This window comes from Meriones unguiculatus, chromosome 16 (assembly GCF_030254825.1).
Source record: "Meriones unguiculatus strain TT.TT164.6M chromosome 16, Bangor_MerUng_6.1, whole genome shotgun sequence".
NCBI classification, from domain to species: domain Eukaryota; kingdom Metazoa; phylum Chordata; class Mammalia; order Rodentia; family Muridae; genus Meriones; species Meriones unguiculatus.
In genome coordinates, this window is record NC_083363.1 from 10446859 (window position 1) to 10464250 (window position 17392).

General features: G+C 45.2%; 1 protein-coding gene across 1 annotated transcript in view; it reads right to left on the reverse strand.

Moving 5' to 3' along the window:
• The window catches only part of LOC110558687 (sodium/glucose cotransporter 1-like), a 38100-nt gene extending 22695 nt beyond the window's left edge, over positions 1-15405 (reverse strand). Inside the window, exons 1-7 of the mRNA XM_060369347.1 lie at positions 15277-15405; positions 12151-12255; positions 10526-10585; positions 6537-6641; positions 5054-5159; positions 3567-3647; positions 1055-1275 (exon numbers count right to left, since the gene is read on the reverse strand). Of these exons, the coding sequence (XP_060225330.1) occupies positions 1055-1275; positions 3567-3647; positions 5054-5159; positions 6537-6641; positions 10526-10585; positions 12151-12255; positions 15277-15405 (807 nt within the window). The remainder of the gene's footprint in view (positions 1-1054; positions 1276-3566; positions 3648-5053; positions 5160-6536; positions 6642-10525; positions 10586-12150; positions 12256-15276) is intronic.
• Between the last annotated feature and the right edge of the window lie 1987 nt (positions 15406-17392).

A 17392-nucleotide genomic window follows, 5' to 3' on the forward strand; every position in this document is an offset into this window, starting at 1 on the left:
AATCCTTCTCAAATAGTATCATTGCCTGATGAGTAAATATTCAAATATATGAGCCTATGGGGGGGAGTCATCCTTACTCAAGCCACCACGGGTGCTCAACCCCAAAGATACATCAGCAATGCAACTTCTGTTCCCAAAGATCAGGGAACACTGAAGAAAAGAGCATAGAAACACTGTGAGAGCCAGAAGATTAGCACATCTGCTTCAAGATAGTCTTCTATAGATGTCAAGAAAGCTGTCAACCCACACACGCACACACACACACATACACACACACATACACATACACACACACACACACATACACACACACACACACACACATACACACACACATACACACACACATATACACACACACACATACACACACACAATCTCAGCAGTATTGTTATTTAAGCAAAGCCTGTAAAATGATACCACCAGATGACACACCATTGGAGATGGGGGAAATTTCATAATGTCCACCCCTAGAGGAAAGGTTATAAGTAATCAATGGCCACTAAGAAAAGGAGAATCACTTTTCTTCAGTCTCGGGCCCCCACGGATTATTTAATCCCACGTGGTCAACCCTGAACACACATACACACATGTGAGGAACATAGGAATCTGCAGGTTATATTTATATACACGTGTGTGTGTGTGCATATATATGTAACTGAGAGGGAGCTGGGGAACATAGGAGAGGTGGGAGGGGTGAGGAGGAGGAGTGGAAATGATGTAAATATAGTACTTATGTGTGAAATTCTCAAAAAAATAAATTTAAGAAGCACAAAAGGTATCAGTGATCTATAAATGAGAAATGCACATGAAAATTTCATATAAAGCTAAAGTCTCCAAATCACAAAAGCCTGTTCGAAAAGGTATTATCACGGCTGAAGTATTATAAACATTTAAGCAAGAATATATTTCACTGTTTATATCAACTGGAAAAGAAAGCATTTCTCAAATGTCATCGAGGCAGCGAATGCTAACTAGCAGGCAAACCATGAAGAAGCAGACAAGCCACAGGGACACTAAGGACAGTCATTTTAGGAACAGTGCTTCTAATTACCTGATCAGCACACCCATGGAACAAAGAGACAGTAGTGGCGCCTAAGATGAGTCCAGGCCACGGGATGTCGCCAGAGGAACAACTTCGGAAGATGTGGAAAGAGTCAGAACGAGGCATGTAGCACTTGGGATTGGCGGTCCAGTTTCCCTGCTCGGTCCTACTAGGGATGGCACGGAAGTACTTAGCCTTCAGCTCCTGATATCCTCCCACTTCGTGGAAGGCTTTGAAAAAAAAGAAACCATGGTATTTATCAGTTCCTTGAAGAGTGCAGTAAACAACACAGCTAAAGTCCCAACGCTGGAAACAAGACCCAGTGTGGCCTTCTGGCTCTCACTATAAAATGCAAGAGTGACATACAGTTAACACCTCCCGTGTGCTCTTCTGGGGAGAAGAAATGCAGTGGACATTGGGCTGTGTGCTCAGAACGCCACCTCCTTTATCTCACTTCAGAACCCTTCTTTCCAATGTGTGTGTGCACTTGCAGGTTAGCTAGAATGAGTCAAAATATCCCTTTTTCCAGTCTTCCGGAGGACCCTGGCTTAGCTGACAATCCCTGTCTCCTGGTCAATGGTGGATAAGTGAGGAATACAGGAGCCCGCTGGACTACAGAGAACACGCTCTAGGGTCCTGCTGAACATGTTGGAAGTATTACTTCCTTCCTCTGGAAAGTTAGTACAACAATGAGGAGGTGTCCTGTCCACCTGGTCCATTCATAACCCAGGATCCAGCCATGCCTAAAAGCAGCATGCTCCTGAAATTTTTTTTCTATAGAAGCTAAAGGTGCTTATTTCATACCAGTTTTTAACTATAATTTCAACATAGATTATCTAAAGAACCTCCATTTTAAGATAGGCTAACATTCTTTTTCCTTAGACGCCAACAAAACGTTATGCATCCTAGTTTAACTTTCCTGCAGAACTTACAGCCTAGGTGGTAAGAAATCTTAACTGAAGGGCTCAAGCAGCTGCGCTGTAGCAGCTGTGCTGCCATGACGGGCTTCCTAAGATGCTGTAGACCTGAGTTTCTGCTTCCTGCTAATGTTCCCACAGCTGTTTAGATCATGTTTCTGTTTCTCAGAACATGAAGCTATAGTCCATGGAAACGAGACACAATAACTCAATAACCTCCATGAAGATCAGAAACAATGATCTAGTAACTGCCCTGAAAAATCCCTAAGCACTTGATCAATCAGACTAAAGGTTAGTTTAAAGCCTTTGCTTAGTCAAAATGCTATTGGTACCTGGCACTTTCTGTTAGCACTCTGTTACCTGGGCACACCTTGTTCCTTGGACACTCCATGAAGTCCCCCCCCCATCCCCTAGATCAGCACCAGCCAATCAGTTTATGACAAGCTTGCTTCTGCTAAATGTGAACCAATCACAGAACTGAAAGCCCTATCACTTCTCAAACCATAATAAAAACCCAGCTTTGCAGCTACTCAGGGCTCCCTTCCCTAACCCACTGTGTTGGATGGTAGAGAGCCAAAGCTTAAACCCCAAATAAAGGCTCTTTGCTCTTGCATACGTGGTCAGCCTCCACCTGGTTTTTGAGATCTGGATATAATATTAACATTAAAGTAGTATTTAAAATCTACTAAAACATCTACTTAACTAGGTTTTATTTTATTTTGGCATGTAAAAGCACCCTTGAAATAGACTCGGTTTTTATTTGAATTCAGATCTCTCTGGGAGTAAGATTAGTCAATGAAAGAGTATAAAATTAATAAAAGATATGTCATTTACAAAAATAGAATTCATGTTCAATAACAACGAAATAAAGTACAAAATTATAACAGGAGATTATCTTCATGAACATTAGATAATTTAAATACATTTTTTGCTTTTTTTTTTTTTAAGACAGGGTTTCTCTGGGTAGCCTTGGCTCTTCTAGATTTGCTTGGTAGACCAGGCTGGGCTCAAATTCACAGAGATCTGCCTATCTCTGCCTGTGCCACCACACCTGGCTTTAAGTACATTTTTAACAAGCGTGAGAAGAAAATGATAAATCTGAACTCAAAATTTGAAATTACAATACAAATTATATTAAAAATGTCTTAGACTGAGGGCTAGGAAGATTGTTCGGTGGGTGAAGGTGCTTCTTGTACTTTCATGAGGATGAGTGCAGGTTTTCAGCGAGCATGTAAGAAGCCAGGTGTGTAGTCCTCTGTATTTTGACCAGATGTAGCTTCCTGTAAGGGTCTCCATCTGCCTTAAAAAGAAGCTTCTTTGGTGAGGGGGAAAGCTGCACTTGTCTGTGGGTATAAGGAAAAGTATAAAGATCGTAGCTAGGGGGCCACTCACGGTGCTAACAGGAAAAACAGAGAAAAATAATACAGTCATCTCTGTGGGCATGAAAACAATCCTTACAGCTCAAAAGTCACTCGTGATAAAAACAGGCTGAGCAAATCAACAACAACGAAGGAACACTTTTGACCACGCCCGTGGGTCCTGAGGAGTTCAGAACCCAAGCAGCCCCTGAGGGCCCCACGTAACCACCCTGCCTACGTACTCACCGTAACTCATTAATATAGTTGAGCCCAAAATCATAATACCAGCTTGAAAGGTCTCAACATAAACCACAGTCGTCAGGCCGCCTGAAGAGAAAGAAGAAAGGAAATTAATGCCGCAAGCACTTCTGCTCGCAGCAGCTCTGCTTGGACCCATGCTGTGCGCCCCGCCCCGCCCCGCCCCGCCCCGCATCCATTTGTATGAGCTTAATCTAAAGCAGCCTCTTTTCTGTCTTCATGGGCTTTGATGGGGTTCTTTTTTGTTGTTGTTGTTGTTGAACCAATAAAACTCCTAGTAAAAGCAATGAACTAAATTCTCGTGGCACGTTCAGACAACCACGGAAGATGCGCCGAAGCAGCGGAGTATTTTGACTTCCTATGTCCCATTTTCCGTTACTCTCCATGCCTCTCCAGACAATTACAATCTAGCCGCTCTCCTAATCAGATGTGTACATCTTTCATCCCAGAAACCCAGTTTGGAAGCAACCATCATCATCGTCCCGGGTCTCGATCAACCATACAGGGGCCTTCCCTCAGTCCCCGCCCAGTTTTAACAACCAGCACCAGCAAATACCACCAGAAAAAGAAATCCAGTTTAGACCCCTCACCACTATGGGCAACTCTGATTATCTTTACTTGACCTCTGGTCACATCGCGAGTAGAAGAAAATGAGTGATGAGAGCAGAGGCTGCATACATGAGACCTGCCTTTCTTTCTTTCTTTCTTTCTTTTTTTTTCTTGTAACATAGTGTTTTTATTGATCATTTGGGAATTTCACATAATGCATTCCAATCACCCTTACTTCCCAGTCCTCCCAGATCTGCCACCCCAAGTCCTGTGGCCTTCCACCCCTACCCCAACATACATACATACACACACACACACACACACACACACACACACGGATTTTTTTTTTTTAATCCAAGTTATGTTGGAGCTGGCCAAACTTCCAGTGGTCTGGCCCCCTAAAGAGAAGTGAGTCCCCACCCCCACCCCCAACCCTGCCAGTAGACATTAACTGGGGGAAGCTATACTTCAGCGGATGTCCATGTTCTATGTGGCTGCCTGAGACCATGTTGATGTCTGTGGGTTGTGATGCTGGGTTGGGGGGGAGGGGTGGGCACAGATGTGAGTAGCCTGGGCTGCCACCAGAGGCATGTTGATGTCCGTGGCCCAGGCTGCCTCCAAGGGCCTATTGTCTTAACTGTCTTGAGAAATGCCTTTCTAAAAGATTCCATCTGAATCTTTTTGAGGCTAGGTGGCCTCCTCCAGGCCCCACCTCAGTTTGCCCTCATTCACCTTGTGGGTGCTGACCTAGCTATCAATCCACTCTTTGAAGAAAGCCTTCCAAGCCAATGATTCCTAGAGGTACGTACCTCCGCCTCCATTACGCTTCCTGAGCTCTAAAGACTTGGGGGAAACGCCACTAGTTCCTAGTTCTTGGCTGACTGTTTGGATCCATCTGAATTCACGTGTGGTTAGAGCAGCCTCACCTGTGATGGTGTAAATGCCAATGACAGTCAGCACAACCAGCATTGTCTGGTAAATATCTGTGTCCCAAACCGATTTCAAGAACATGACGCCGAAGCCGATCTCCATCTGAAATAGGCTCCAGGTTAGCAGCCGCACCTTCATCCCCAGCAGAAACAACAGCCCCACAGATAGAGAGGTGGCCTCTGAGCAGCACCCCATCACCGGTGGGCACCGGGAGAGGTCTGCCCAAGTTGTGTGCCCTTGCCAGAGTTAATCCCTTCAAGGGCATGCATTAACCCAAGTCGCTCATTAACACACCTTAGCTTCACAATCGGGGTTGTGCTCACAGAAGTTGCTTTGTGTGGTTCTGCAGCTAGGTAAAGAGCAAAGACTTTTTTCTTTTCTTTTTCTTTTTCCTGTGAGCATTTGTTCCAGAGAACACCTTCTGCATTATCTTTCCAATGACTAGAGAGAGCCGGGCACAGTGGCACGTGCCTGTAATCCTAGCACAAGGGGAGGCAGAGGCAGGCAGATCGTTGTGAGTTCGAGGCCAGCCTGGTTTACAAAAAGCAAGTCCAGGACAGCCAAGGCTACACAGAAAAATCCTGTCTCGAAAAAAATAAAAAATTCCAATTACTGGAGAATTTTAGTTCTGTGTACCTTTAGAGCACTACCAAATCCTCTTAAACCCATATATTTAACAAGGCCTGGGGTTGGCAAAATTTTCTGAACAAATATGATAAATATTGTAGGGTTCAGGGGCTGTGCACCACACTGCCTCTAGTTTTTACGACCCTTTAAATTAGTGTGAGAATCAGCCTCAGGACAAGGGCTTTTCATTCGTTGGCTTGGCCTCCTAACCAGGCTTGTCGCAGACCAGCTGAGCTGACACTGACTTTGAAACACCAGTATGTAATTTACCTGGCTGACCTTTTCCTTTATTATTCTGCCCTCCAAATATCAGGTATAAAATGGGCAGAGATACTCTCAATCATTTATTCCTCCAAATGATGCCTGAGACTCCACAATGCTGCAGACCCTCTGCAGGATTCGGAAGACAAGCACTGCCAAAGCTCTGCTCCTGTCCTTGTTGAGCTCATGGCGGGCGTTTTTCATACACTGTGGCAAATGCCGTTCATTTGCCTAGTGAAAACCATCTATTCGGTGCCATATGCTCAAAACACACTGTAGGCTCAGGGCAGGGTGCAGTAAACACACCAGGGAAGGCCCATGGTCTCAGCTCACGTGAATGGAGAAGACACAAAATAAGCAAATACACCAATGAATCACTTTCACACAGCAGCACCGATGATGAAGAAAATATCAAAGAGGCACAGAGTGGAGAAGACACCGGGCACATCCTTGGGACGTCCCCTCACAGTTTTGCTCAGGTGACACTCCCTCCCCGTCCCTCCTAGCAGGGGGAAGGCAGTCCCCTCGGCCTTCAGAGAGGCAGTCCTAGGACTTGCCCAGGCACTCTCTATTCCATGTGCAAGAACTCACTGAGATCCTGCTGAAGATGTAGACGATTATGAAAATGAAGGAGAAGAAGAGCTGGATCCGGAGGCTGCCAAACCGTTTCCTCAGATATTCCGGCAGCGTCACCACCTGCAGAAGCAACAGAGCAAGTCACCGTCAAATTGTGAGCGGTAAGAGGCAGGTCATGGGATGACTCTCCCTCCGTGTTTGTGTCACAGAGATGCTGCCAACTGGTGGAAAGAGCTCCGGAATACAAGATATGGGCTCGCTCCTTTTGGCGCCAGTTAAGATGGGAACAGTAAGGAAGGAGAGACAGCATAGCTGTCGCACTGGCTGGTTTTGTGCCAATTTGACACAAGCTTAGAGTCATCAGAGAGGAAGGAGCCTCAGTTGAGGAAATACCTCCATGAGATCCAGCTGTAAGGCATTTTCTCAATTAGTGATCACACTGGGAGGGCCCAGCCCATTGTGGGTGGAGCCATCCCTGAGCTGGTGGTCCTGGGTTCTATAAGAAAGCAGGCTGAGCAAGCTAGGGGAAGCAAGCCAGGAAGTAGCACCCTTCCATGGCCTCTGCATCAGCTCCTGCCTCCGGGTTCCTGCCCTGTTTGAGGGCCCGTCCTGACTTCCTTCAATAATGAACAGCAATGTGGAACTGTAAGCCGAATAAACCCTTTTCTCCCCAGCTTGCTTTTTGGTCATGTGTTACAGCTGTCTTCCAGCAGCTTCGGTTCCAGGCTCTGCCCAGTCTTGGGAATGCAGAAAGAAACCCAGCTAATTAAAAACACACAACAATGATAAATTGCCCGTTATGGAACAAACGGCAGTGCTTTGTCAAACATGGCTGGTAGGAGGTAGAAGCTGCTGGTACCGGCAGTTCTCGGCCACCTCTGCAGCCTGGTGATGATGTTCCAAAGGTTCCCCTTTTCTACATCATCTTGGGCAGTGTGTGCCATGAGCACAAGGACTGTGCCCTCCGTGCTCACGATACCCCTTGACCCCACCAGGCCCCGGCTCAAGGGAAGTGGCTCAGTAACAGGGTTTTGCCTCACTTGGTCCTGGCTATTTTATGTGCTCTTGTCTACCTACCTGCATATGGCTATTGTGAGCTCTGACTCAAACTCCACCTGCTCCACAAAGACACCTGAGGTCTTCACAGGGACCAGAGACCCTTGGCTAAGCACCCACAGGCTTCATTCTCCTAGCTTCTGTTTGACTGGAAGTCATACTCTGCCATATGTCAATCTCCCAGCAAGGTTCTTTTTGTTTATTTGTGTTTGTTTGTTTCTCTCTGTGTGTAGCCTTGGCTGTCCTGGACTCGCTTTGTGGCTCAAGCTCACCTCGAACTCACAGAGATCCGCCCAGCCTCTGCCTCCCGGAGTGCTAGGATTATAGGCGTGTGCTCTGGTGGCTGGCTTCCCAGCAAGCTTCTAACATTCCCATGCCGTTTCTAAGTTTGACTCCCATAACAAGTGAGGGCGCTCAAGTTGGTGGTTTCTCAACCTTCCTACTGCGACAATCCTTTAATACAGATCCTCATGCTGTGGTGACCCCTAACCATACAATTACCTTCATTGCTACTTCACAACTGCAGTTTTGCTACTGTTATGAATCGTAATATAAATACCTGCTTTTGGTTTGGTTTGGTTTGGTTTGGTTTGGTTTGGTTTCGATTTTGGTTTCAGTTTTTTGAGACATGGTTTTTCTGTGTAGCCTGGGCTTTCCTGGACTTGCTTTGTTCATGCGGTTTCCTGAACTCAAGACCTCTGGAAGAGCAGACAGTGCTCTTAACCACTGAGCCACCTCTCCAGCCCTTAAATACCTGTTTTCTGATAAGTCTTAGGCAACCCCTAAGAAAGGGTCATTTCACACATACCCCGAGGGTGGGAACCTCTGGTTTAGGTGGCTCAAACAACAGGTTACCTATTGTCTCTCAGCTGTAGAGGCTACAAGTTGATGGTTTCACAGGGTCTGCCTCCTTCTTGGGGCAGCGAGGGAAGTGTTTGTCCAGGTCATGCTCCTGGACTTGTCAGAGACTTCCTGCCTGGAGCTGCAGTCACCCGGTATGGCTACAGGCAAAGTATGTCACAGCACATACTTGCAGGTGCCTCTTAGCCATCCTCATGTATGCTGAAGATATTTCTTAATTCTCTGTTTTGTGACATCTTGGCATCTTTAAAAGTAATATTTCCAGGACCCGGAGAGATGGCTCAGCGGTTGAGAGCACTTGTTGCTCTTACAGAGGACTTGGGTTCAGTTCCCACCACCAATGTGGTAGCCCACAGCCATCTGTAAATCAAGTTCCAGGGAGTCCAATGCCTTCTTCTGGCCTCTTTGGGCACCAGGCACACACGTGGTGCACATATATACAGGTAAAACACTCAAACACATAAAAACAAACAAAAAAATCTAAATAAAAATTGTTTTTTAAATCTTTCTGGTTAAGAAGAGGCTGGCATCCTCAAGACTAGCCAATTCCTAAGGACCCAGGCCAGAGCATACATTTGACAGTAAGTTAACCAGTCCCAAGCCTGGCCTCCTCCACCCAGCCTGTGCACCCCAGTGACAACAGTTCTCTGCTGCAATCCTCTCAGGTACTAAACAACTAGAAACGTAAGCCTGATGAAGTTGCTCAAACCGGGGAGTCCAAAGCCATTTACTCTGCTCTGCCTTTTCCTTCTCAACAAAGGCCTAACCTGCACCTCATTCTGCCCGCCCCCCCATGAGTCTGATGTCTTTTCCACACGGTTCTGTGTGGCAGATTGTGTCTGGGCACCTCCTATCTCTGGGACCTGCGGGTATATACAGGACACCCCCCCCAGGCCTCTCCTGTTTCTAGTCATGTGACTGAAACTCACTGTCCAGCTCATGAGAGAATAGAAGAAGGGGCCTGAAGCTGTACTTGATTTTAAGCTAGTATTTGTTCTTAGTAAAGGATAAAAATCCTTTTCCATGACCATTTGTATTTGTGTTTATTTTTCTGAAACATTAATTGTAACCTGCTTGTCGTGGAGTTTTGGGAGTCTTCCAGAAAGCATACTTTCTCTTCCTGTGGACCTTCTCACACCATCCCCTCCAGCCCATTCCCATTTCTGTGTGTCAATGGCCAGTACCTAGAAACACCTGCTATCTAGGATCCATGTGGTCTGTCTGAAGTGAGGCTCAGGTAGATGATTCCCACTGTCCTTCCTGTCCTTCGTTAAAATCTTCCCACTCTCCTCCCCAACCCTGTAGCAGACAGCTTGAGGGGCTTCTACTCCCTGTGACCTCCATTCCCCCCGTGACTCCTTGTGGAGAGCTGCTTGTTTGTCAGGCCGCTTTGTTACTGAGTTTTCAGAGAGAAACTTGTTTTCACCTGAAGACAGAGATAAGCAGGATGTTTTGCCAAGTTCCTTCTTTTGGTTTGTGTGAGGATCACACAGACAGGTGGTGGAGGTAAACAATTTTGACTTCTCAGTGAACCCCTTCATTGTGTTGAGGTGCTTTGCTCTGACTATAAAAAGGAATTGTGGAATAAACCGGTGACAGTTTCCACTGGCAGCCCTCTGGAACTGATCTGTGTGTAGAGTGTTTGTTTTTTTTTTTCCTTTTAGTCCTCTCTGCTGGCGAGCCCTAGCATCCCCTAAAGCTTTTCTTGCTCCCATGGGCACAGCACACACATGGTGCATGTACATACATACAGCCAAAACACCCATACACATAAAATAAAATAATTAAAAAGGAAAGACAGGAAAATGAATACATGGCAGGCAGTAGTAGTGCGTGCATTTAGTTCCAGCACTTGCTACATCTTATTTTTTTTATAAAAAGCCTTAAAAGGTAAATTCCTCAGTACACAGTTGTGTCTGTCTACCCAGGACAGATGGCACATTTTAGGTATCTTCAGATTTAGGGAAGCCAGTACCAGGGTCAAAAGTCTGACAAGTTTAATTTATCCTTCATGATGTTTTACTACACATGCAACATTGATTTTTTGAAAATATCACAAACTACAGAGTAACTGATAACGGACTTACCTCAGCCTTGCTATAGATAGGAACAAATATCCAACCAAGAACAAAAAGCATAAATATTGTCTGAAACCAAGAAAAAGCAGAAGGTCCATGTGAGTCAAGCTCTTAAAAGAGATGCAGGTTCTGTAACTGCCTGTTTCAGACCTGATGGTGTTTAGCACCACTAAACACTTCCAAACAAACACCCAACCACAGACCTGTCGACACTAAAAACTTAGCTTTCAGGCACCTTATCTATGAAAGTTTATTAACTTAGGGAGTTCATTTCTACATGACTAATTTTTAACATATTGTTTGTCTACTAGATACAAATTAAGATGCCTTATAAATCAATTTAAGAGACAGTTTAAACAGAAAAAAGAAGCTACCCATGGTGAAACACAGACATACTTCAAGCACTCACTAGATGAAAGCGGGACGATAGCCACAGGTTTGAGTAGCAAATTAATGTCTCTTATTAACCAGATGATCTATTGGTTCCAGACCAGCTGGGACTACATAGTGAGGTCCTCTCTCCAAGTAACAGAAGAAAGGAAAGGAGAGCAGAAGAAGGGGAAAGAAAAAGAGAAGAAAGAGGGCAGGGGAGGAGAAGGGAGGAAAGAAAAATGAAAAGAGTGGGAGAGAAGTAAAGGAGAGACAGAGACATTTTATTAAAAATGACATTTTATTAAGTTTGAACTCTGTAGAAGTATTCCTTACTTTTTGTAGTTCATAAGAAGGAAAATGAACATAAAGCATAGTAACCTTCTCATTGATCGAAAGAGACAAACGGTTTATACATAAATAATACAAGATTAATATAAGATTATACAAGATTAATAAATTAATGTATACTTTTGAGGAATAAATTCTATTTCCTATGACAAATCTACTCCATGAACTAAGTAAATAATCCAACATTTTATATGGCATATAATTTATTTAATATGGTTAATTTTTTAACTTTTTTTTTGAGATTTGTTTTATTTATTTATTACATATTCAGTGTTCTGACTGCAGACCAGCAGAGGGCACCAGATCCCATTATAGATGGTTGTAAGCCACCATGTAGTTGCTGGGAATTGAACTCAGGACCTTTGGAAGAGCAGCCAGTGCTCTTAAGCTCTGAGCCATCTCTCCAGCCCCCTTACTATGCTTTATAATTCAAGCTGGTGTTTCAAATTGGAAACTTTGTAGTAACCAGTTGACCATCTCAGAGAGCTTGGCTGAACCGTTTCTCAACACGTATTCAAAATAGTTTCTCTATGTATGTGTGTACGCTCACGCACACACCTCTGCTCATGGATATCAGTAGAGAGATGCACACACTTAAGGTGTGATCTTCTCCCCACCTCCCTGATCTGATAGCTTTGCTCACTGTATCTCTACGGCCCATGGCATGCATGTATCCTGTCTCTTGACTTACAAAGGAGAATGAGGAGAATGAAAAACAGCACAAAAAAAAAATCAAAATAAATAAAAAAACAAAAACGAATCAAAGCAAAGACTTGACTCTCTTAAGCTATACTTTCCAAGACACCTTTAACAGCCACTCAAGGTTAAAAGGCAAGCTTCTGCGTTTGTGGGTCTTTTCTGGACCATGATCGAGTCGAGTTAAGTAGCTGCAGGAGACGTTACTAAATACTTACATTCCACTCCAGGGCGCCGACCACGATTCCTGAAGTTGCGCCTATCCCAGCCAGGCCCATAAAGTGGCCACTGCCAACATTTGCGGAATAAGTGGAGATGCCAATCTGAAAATCGGAAGACAGCTGTGTGTCAGAGCCCTACTGAGACTGTGGCTCAGTTATAGAGCACTCACCTAGCCTGTGCAAAGCCCGGCTTTCATCCCCAAAAACCTGTGATTCTAGCACTTGGGAGGTAAAAGCAAGAGGATCAGGAGTTCAAGGTCATCCTCAGCTACACAGTGAGTTTGGGCATAAGGAATAACCCCTCTGAGGAAAATGTGAACGTTAGTGGAGTAGAGGGCCTTAACAAATACGATAACCAAAACATTATTGAGCAAACAATGATCCTACCTTCTACCTCACCACCCTCCATCCAGCACCAAGCTACTCTGCACCACCCATTTCAGTACATGCTGCTCCCTATGCTCAGAACACCCACACTCCATCCACCTGGAAAAGGCACAGCCCGCTTCAAATCCCGCTTGCCTAGTTCCGCCCTTGAAACATCTGTGTTGCTATACCCAACAAGCCCAAGTTTGGTTTTCCTCTCTTTGCCCTGGTTGCTTCCCGATAGATCTATTTCCTCTACTATAACCCGCTGTTTAGATATGAATACTGAACTGGTGGTGGCTCAGTGGTTAGAGTGCTCGCTGTTGAAGCATGAGGTCCTGAGTTCAAGCCTCAACACTTGCATAGAAAAACAGGTGTGGCTCCTGTGCATCTCTACCCGCAACACTGTGGGAGCAGAGACAGGAGAATTGCTGGGAGCTCGATTAGCTGCCAGCCTAGCTCCAGGTTCAGTGGGAGACCCGTCGAGGGAAATGGAGCAGGATCAGGATACTCATGGTCCTTCTCTGGCTCGTGTACAAGCGCAGGTACATACACACCTGCACACACACACACATATCAGATTTTTAAGGTGCGTCCTACTTCCTTCCGCTCTGCCCGTTCATGTGACTGAGTTAGGAAAGAAAATACTTAGAGGGGCTGGAGAGATGGCTCAGTGGTTAAGAGCACTGGCTGCTCTTCCCGAGGACCCGGGTTCAGTTCCCAGCACCCACAAGGCAATTTACTGTAAATGGCTGTCTGTAATTACAGTTCCAGGAATTTTGACACTCTCACACAGACATAAATGCTAGCAAAACACAATGAACATACAATGAAAATAACTTTAAACTAAAAAAAAAAAAATACTTAAGACAGTAAATAAACCACCAGTTAAATGTGGTGGTATATACGTGCAATCCCAGCACTCGGGAGGCTAAAGCAGGAAGACTGTGAGTTCAAGGCAAGCTTAGGCTTTAAAAAAAGGGAGGGAGGAGAACAAAGAAAGAACTGATTTAACAACTTCAAGTTATTTTGGATTTAAGACATGCATTAAAGTACCAAAGAAGCCGGCCCAGAAAGCACCCTCCCCTCCCCCAAGCAGAGAGCCACATGCAAGCTTACTCACCAACCACCACGCTAGGTTCTGGCCAGCCAGGAAGAAGTCTGTGACTGTCCCACGACTATGTGACAGTAGAGCCTGAAACAGAAGTCCTCGGGTGAAAGACAACTCAGAGAGAGTAACTGAACAGCATGTGTGGGTCTTGCTATTCTGTGGCCAATTAAGTGACATCTCCCAGTGTCTGAGGGACTCCCCGGGTACATTAGCAGGGAAAGAGAGAACCCCGCAGAAAATGTATAGAATTCGATCGCATGTTATGGAAAGGACATACAGTATACACATGGGTATGCGGTCTGCTCAAGCGCCGAGAAAATGAAGAGCAGATTCAGTCTCTGATTACCCTTGGAAGATGAGATGGACGAGGGAAGAAAATCAGCTTATTCCTTAAGTCTTCACGTCCGTTTTGCCGAATGTTAAAGCATTTTGGTAATTAATGGTATGTGACTGTTTTTCACTTAAAATAAACAAAAATGGGGGGGGGAGTTCGCTGAGCATGGTGGCACACAACTTTAATCCCAGCACTCAGGAGACAGAGGCAGGCAGATCTCTGTGAGATCCAGGCCAGCCTGGTCTATGGGGCAAGTTCCAAGACAGTCAGGGCTGTTACACAGAGAAACCCTGTCTCGAAAAATTAAAATTAAAATTAAAAAAAAAAGAAGGGGACTAAAAAAAAAAATTGCTGGGCTTCCATACATGTTTCACATCCTCCTGCAGGAATTAACAGGTTTACTGTCTCTCAATTTTTTTGTCAGTCATGGGCCCCAGGTTGGGCCAAGAGTCATCTGGGATGTAGAGGGAATTTCTGATAATGACGCTGGAGGAAGAGGCCCAGAATTGATACTCAAGTACTAGGAGTCCCTGACAAGGCCACCTGGAAATATACCTCAGTGACTGAAGCCAATGAAAAAAGATATTGAGTGCTATGAACGTACATTCAGCATTTCCCTTCCTGTTCCAAACATCCCTCCGCAGTCGTCCCTTGGTGTTGATGGGGGTGGGGGTAGGGAGGCATTGGTTCCAGGAGCCTTCGTGAATATTAAAATCTGAGGACGCTTAAGTCTGACATTATATGTCAGACAGCTCTAGGTCCGCGTCTGAGCTCCATTATCCTCCACTTCTTAACCTTTAGAATCTCAGGTCAAGTCACAGTGGAGTCCTGGCTTGGGTGTGCACGGAGAATTGATTCCTAGACTCTTTCAGCTCAAGCCTCTTTTATACAAGTCTTCCAGTATTTGGGTGTGACCTTCCATACATCCTTCTGGGTGCTTTACATTGCCCCTCCATTAGAAGTTCGGCGTTATAACACTTAAGCGCTGTGGGTAATCCTAAGAGTCCAGTACAGACGAGAGAAAGTCTCAGATACTTTCAGCGTGACTGGCAAAGCTCTGCAGACGGGCCTGGATAGAGAGGATGGTGTTACACGGCAGCACGCTCATGTCAACTGCTGTCATCACAGTGATTCTCACAAGGACTCTCAAATACCATTCAGGTTTGGGGCTCTAGGCAGAAGGGGCAGGCACATCTGAGTTACCTGACTATTATTTTTGGGCCGGGGGGTGGGTGGAGCGGGGACGGTTATGGGGCATAGGAAGGGGTGAAAGTCCGGAATGGTACACCCCAGCCCTGAGGTCACGTCATACCCACAGCCCGATGCACAGAACCAGTAAGAGGTAGGAAGTCATCACCAGCGTGTCTGTGGTGCTGTGGATACTTAACGTCACGATGCTCTGATTCGTGGTGAATTCATGGTAGTTCTCCGAGGGGTCCATGGCAGCGTTTCTGAGCCAGGTAAGGACTTGCAGCCAGAACCCTGCAACGGTTCTGGGCCCGGTTCCAGCTCTGGCTCGCAAGGCATTCTGGGAAGAGGGTGGTTCCCAGTAGGCGCTGCCTACCTAATTCTTCCCAAGCACTAAGGAAGAATTCATCCCCTTTATTTTACTCTTGGTCCGATTAAGAGAGAGAGAGAGACAAAGACAGAGACACAGAGAGACAGAGAGATAGAGATTAAGACAATGAAGCAGGGTCATTAATGGTGTCTTTACATGCCATATTGAATCCTGGAGCAGAGACTGACTGTTTATATTTTGATCATAGTGGATTTTTTGCATTAATTTTAATTAAAATGTATCAAAATGGTATCTACTTTAATTCAAGGGCTTTTCTTTTCTCTTGGGATACTTTTTGTTTTGTTTTGTTTTTCAAGACAGAATTTCTGTTTAGACCAGGCTGGCCTCGAACTCAGGGAAGGCCTGTCTCTGCCTCCCCAAGTACTGGGATTACAGATGCGCACCACTGTGCCTTGCTTTTTTGACACTTCTTTAAACTTTGTGCCAAGGCAATTCTTCAGCTCACTTTACTAGCCACAGCTGTGGATGGCAGAGTTAACCTCAGGAGCTTCTCGGCTTTTTGAATCTTTCATTTTCTCTGTATGGATTTTTCGTCTACCTTTATGCACGCCTGGAGTCCTCAGCGGCCAAGAGATGGTGTCCATCCCCTGGAGCTAGAATTACAGAGGGTTGGGAACCGCCCTGTGGTTGCTGAGAATTGAGCCTAGATTCTCTGGAAGAGCAGCCAACGCTCTTAACCGCCATCTCCCAACCCTGTGGGATCAACTCTCAATAAGATGTGCATTTCTTTTCCTTTATTCTTTTTTTTTCCTTTTCTCTTCCTATGTGTGTGTGCGTGGGTACTGGGGTGGAACTCAGGAACTAAGCAAGGACTCTCCCACGGAGTATACCCCAAACTGATACGCCCAGCTTTATTTTTCTTGGCACATTTCTCTGATAAGTTTTATTTTAGCCTTGAGGGATGAAGGGGGAAAGAGAACACAACATAAATGGGTAGGAGAGGAGGCATTGGGGGAGGGAGCGAATACGATCAAAACAACCTAGGCAAAACGCAAAGAACTAATGGAAATGGGAGAGACTTAGTAAATCTTTATCAGTAATTATCAGTAATAATAACAACTCCAAGAATGTCTAAGGCTATTGTTGGGAGCCGGACCCCTTTCTATGCATTTTACATACATCAATCTCTCGTTTCTCACAATAGTCGAATAGTCTGATCTTTGACAAGGTGTGCGGAGAGACGCAGAAAAGGGTATACCATTCTGGACTTTTTTTTTTTTTTAAGACAGGATTTCTCTGTGTAGTCTTGTGCTGTTCTGGACTCACTTTGTAAACCAGGCTGGCCTCAAACTCACGGAGATCCACCCACCTCAGCCTCCCCAAGTGCACCCTCAGGCCCAGCTGGCATTTTATTTTCAAGATAACCAGAAACCTGTTGTTTCAGAATCCTGGGCAGAATTCCGGTAGTTAGCTCAGCACCACTCAACAAAAGTAATACGCAAGTGGGGCTAAGCTGTGGCAGGGTGCTTGCTCAGCGAGCACAAAGCCTTGGTTCAATCCCCCACGCCTCATTAAGCTCATGTCTGAGCACACAGGTACCATTCCAGCACTCGGGGAGGTGGAGGCAAAATGATCAGAAATTCAAGCTCACTCTTGGCCACCTAGAGAGATGGAGATTCCAAGGTAACTCCAGTGTGTGTCAAGCTGACAAAAACCAACCAACACAGAAGCAAAGTGTAAGTTCTTTGCCTCCGTCATAGGCCTACAAATAAATAAATAAATAAATAACTCTTTTTAGAAAGTGCCAGGGACCATAAACAGACTCATTTTATGAGTCAGGGTTCCCTAGAGGAACAGAAATGTATGGAGCAAATCTATACACATATTAAAAGCGGTATTCGGGTGCTTA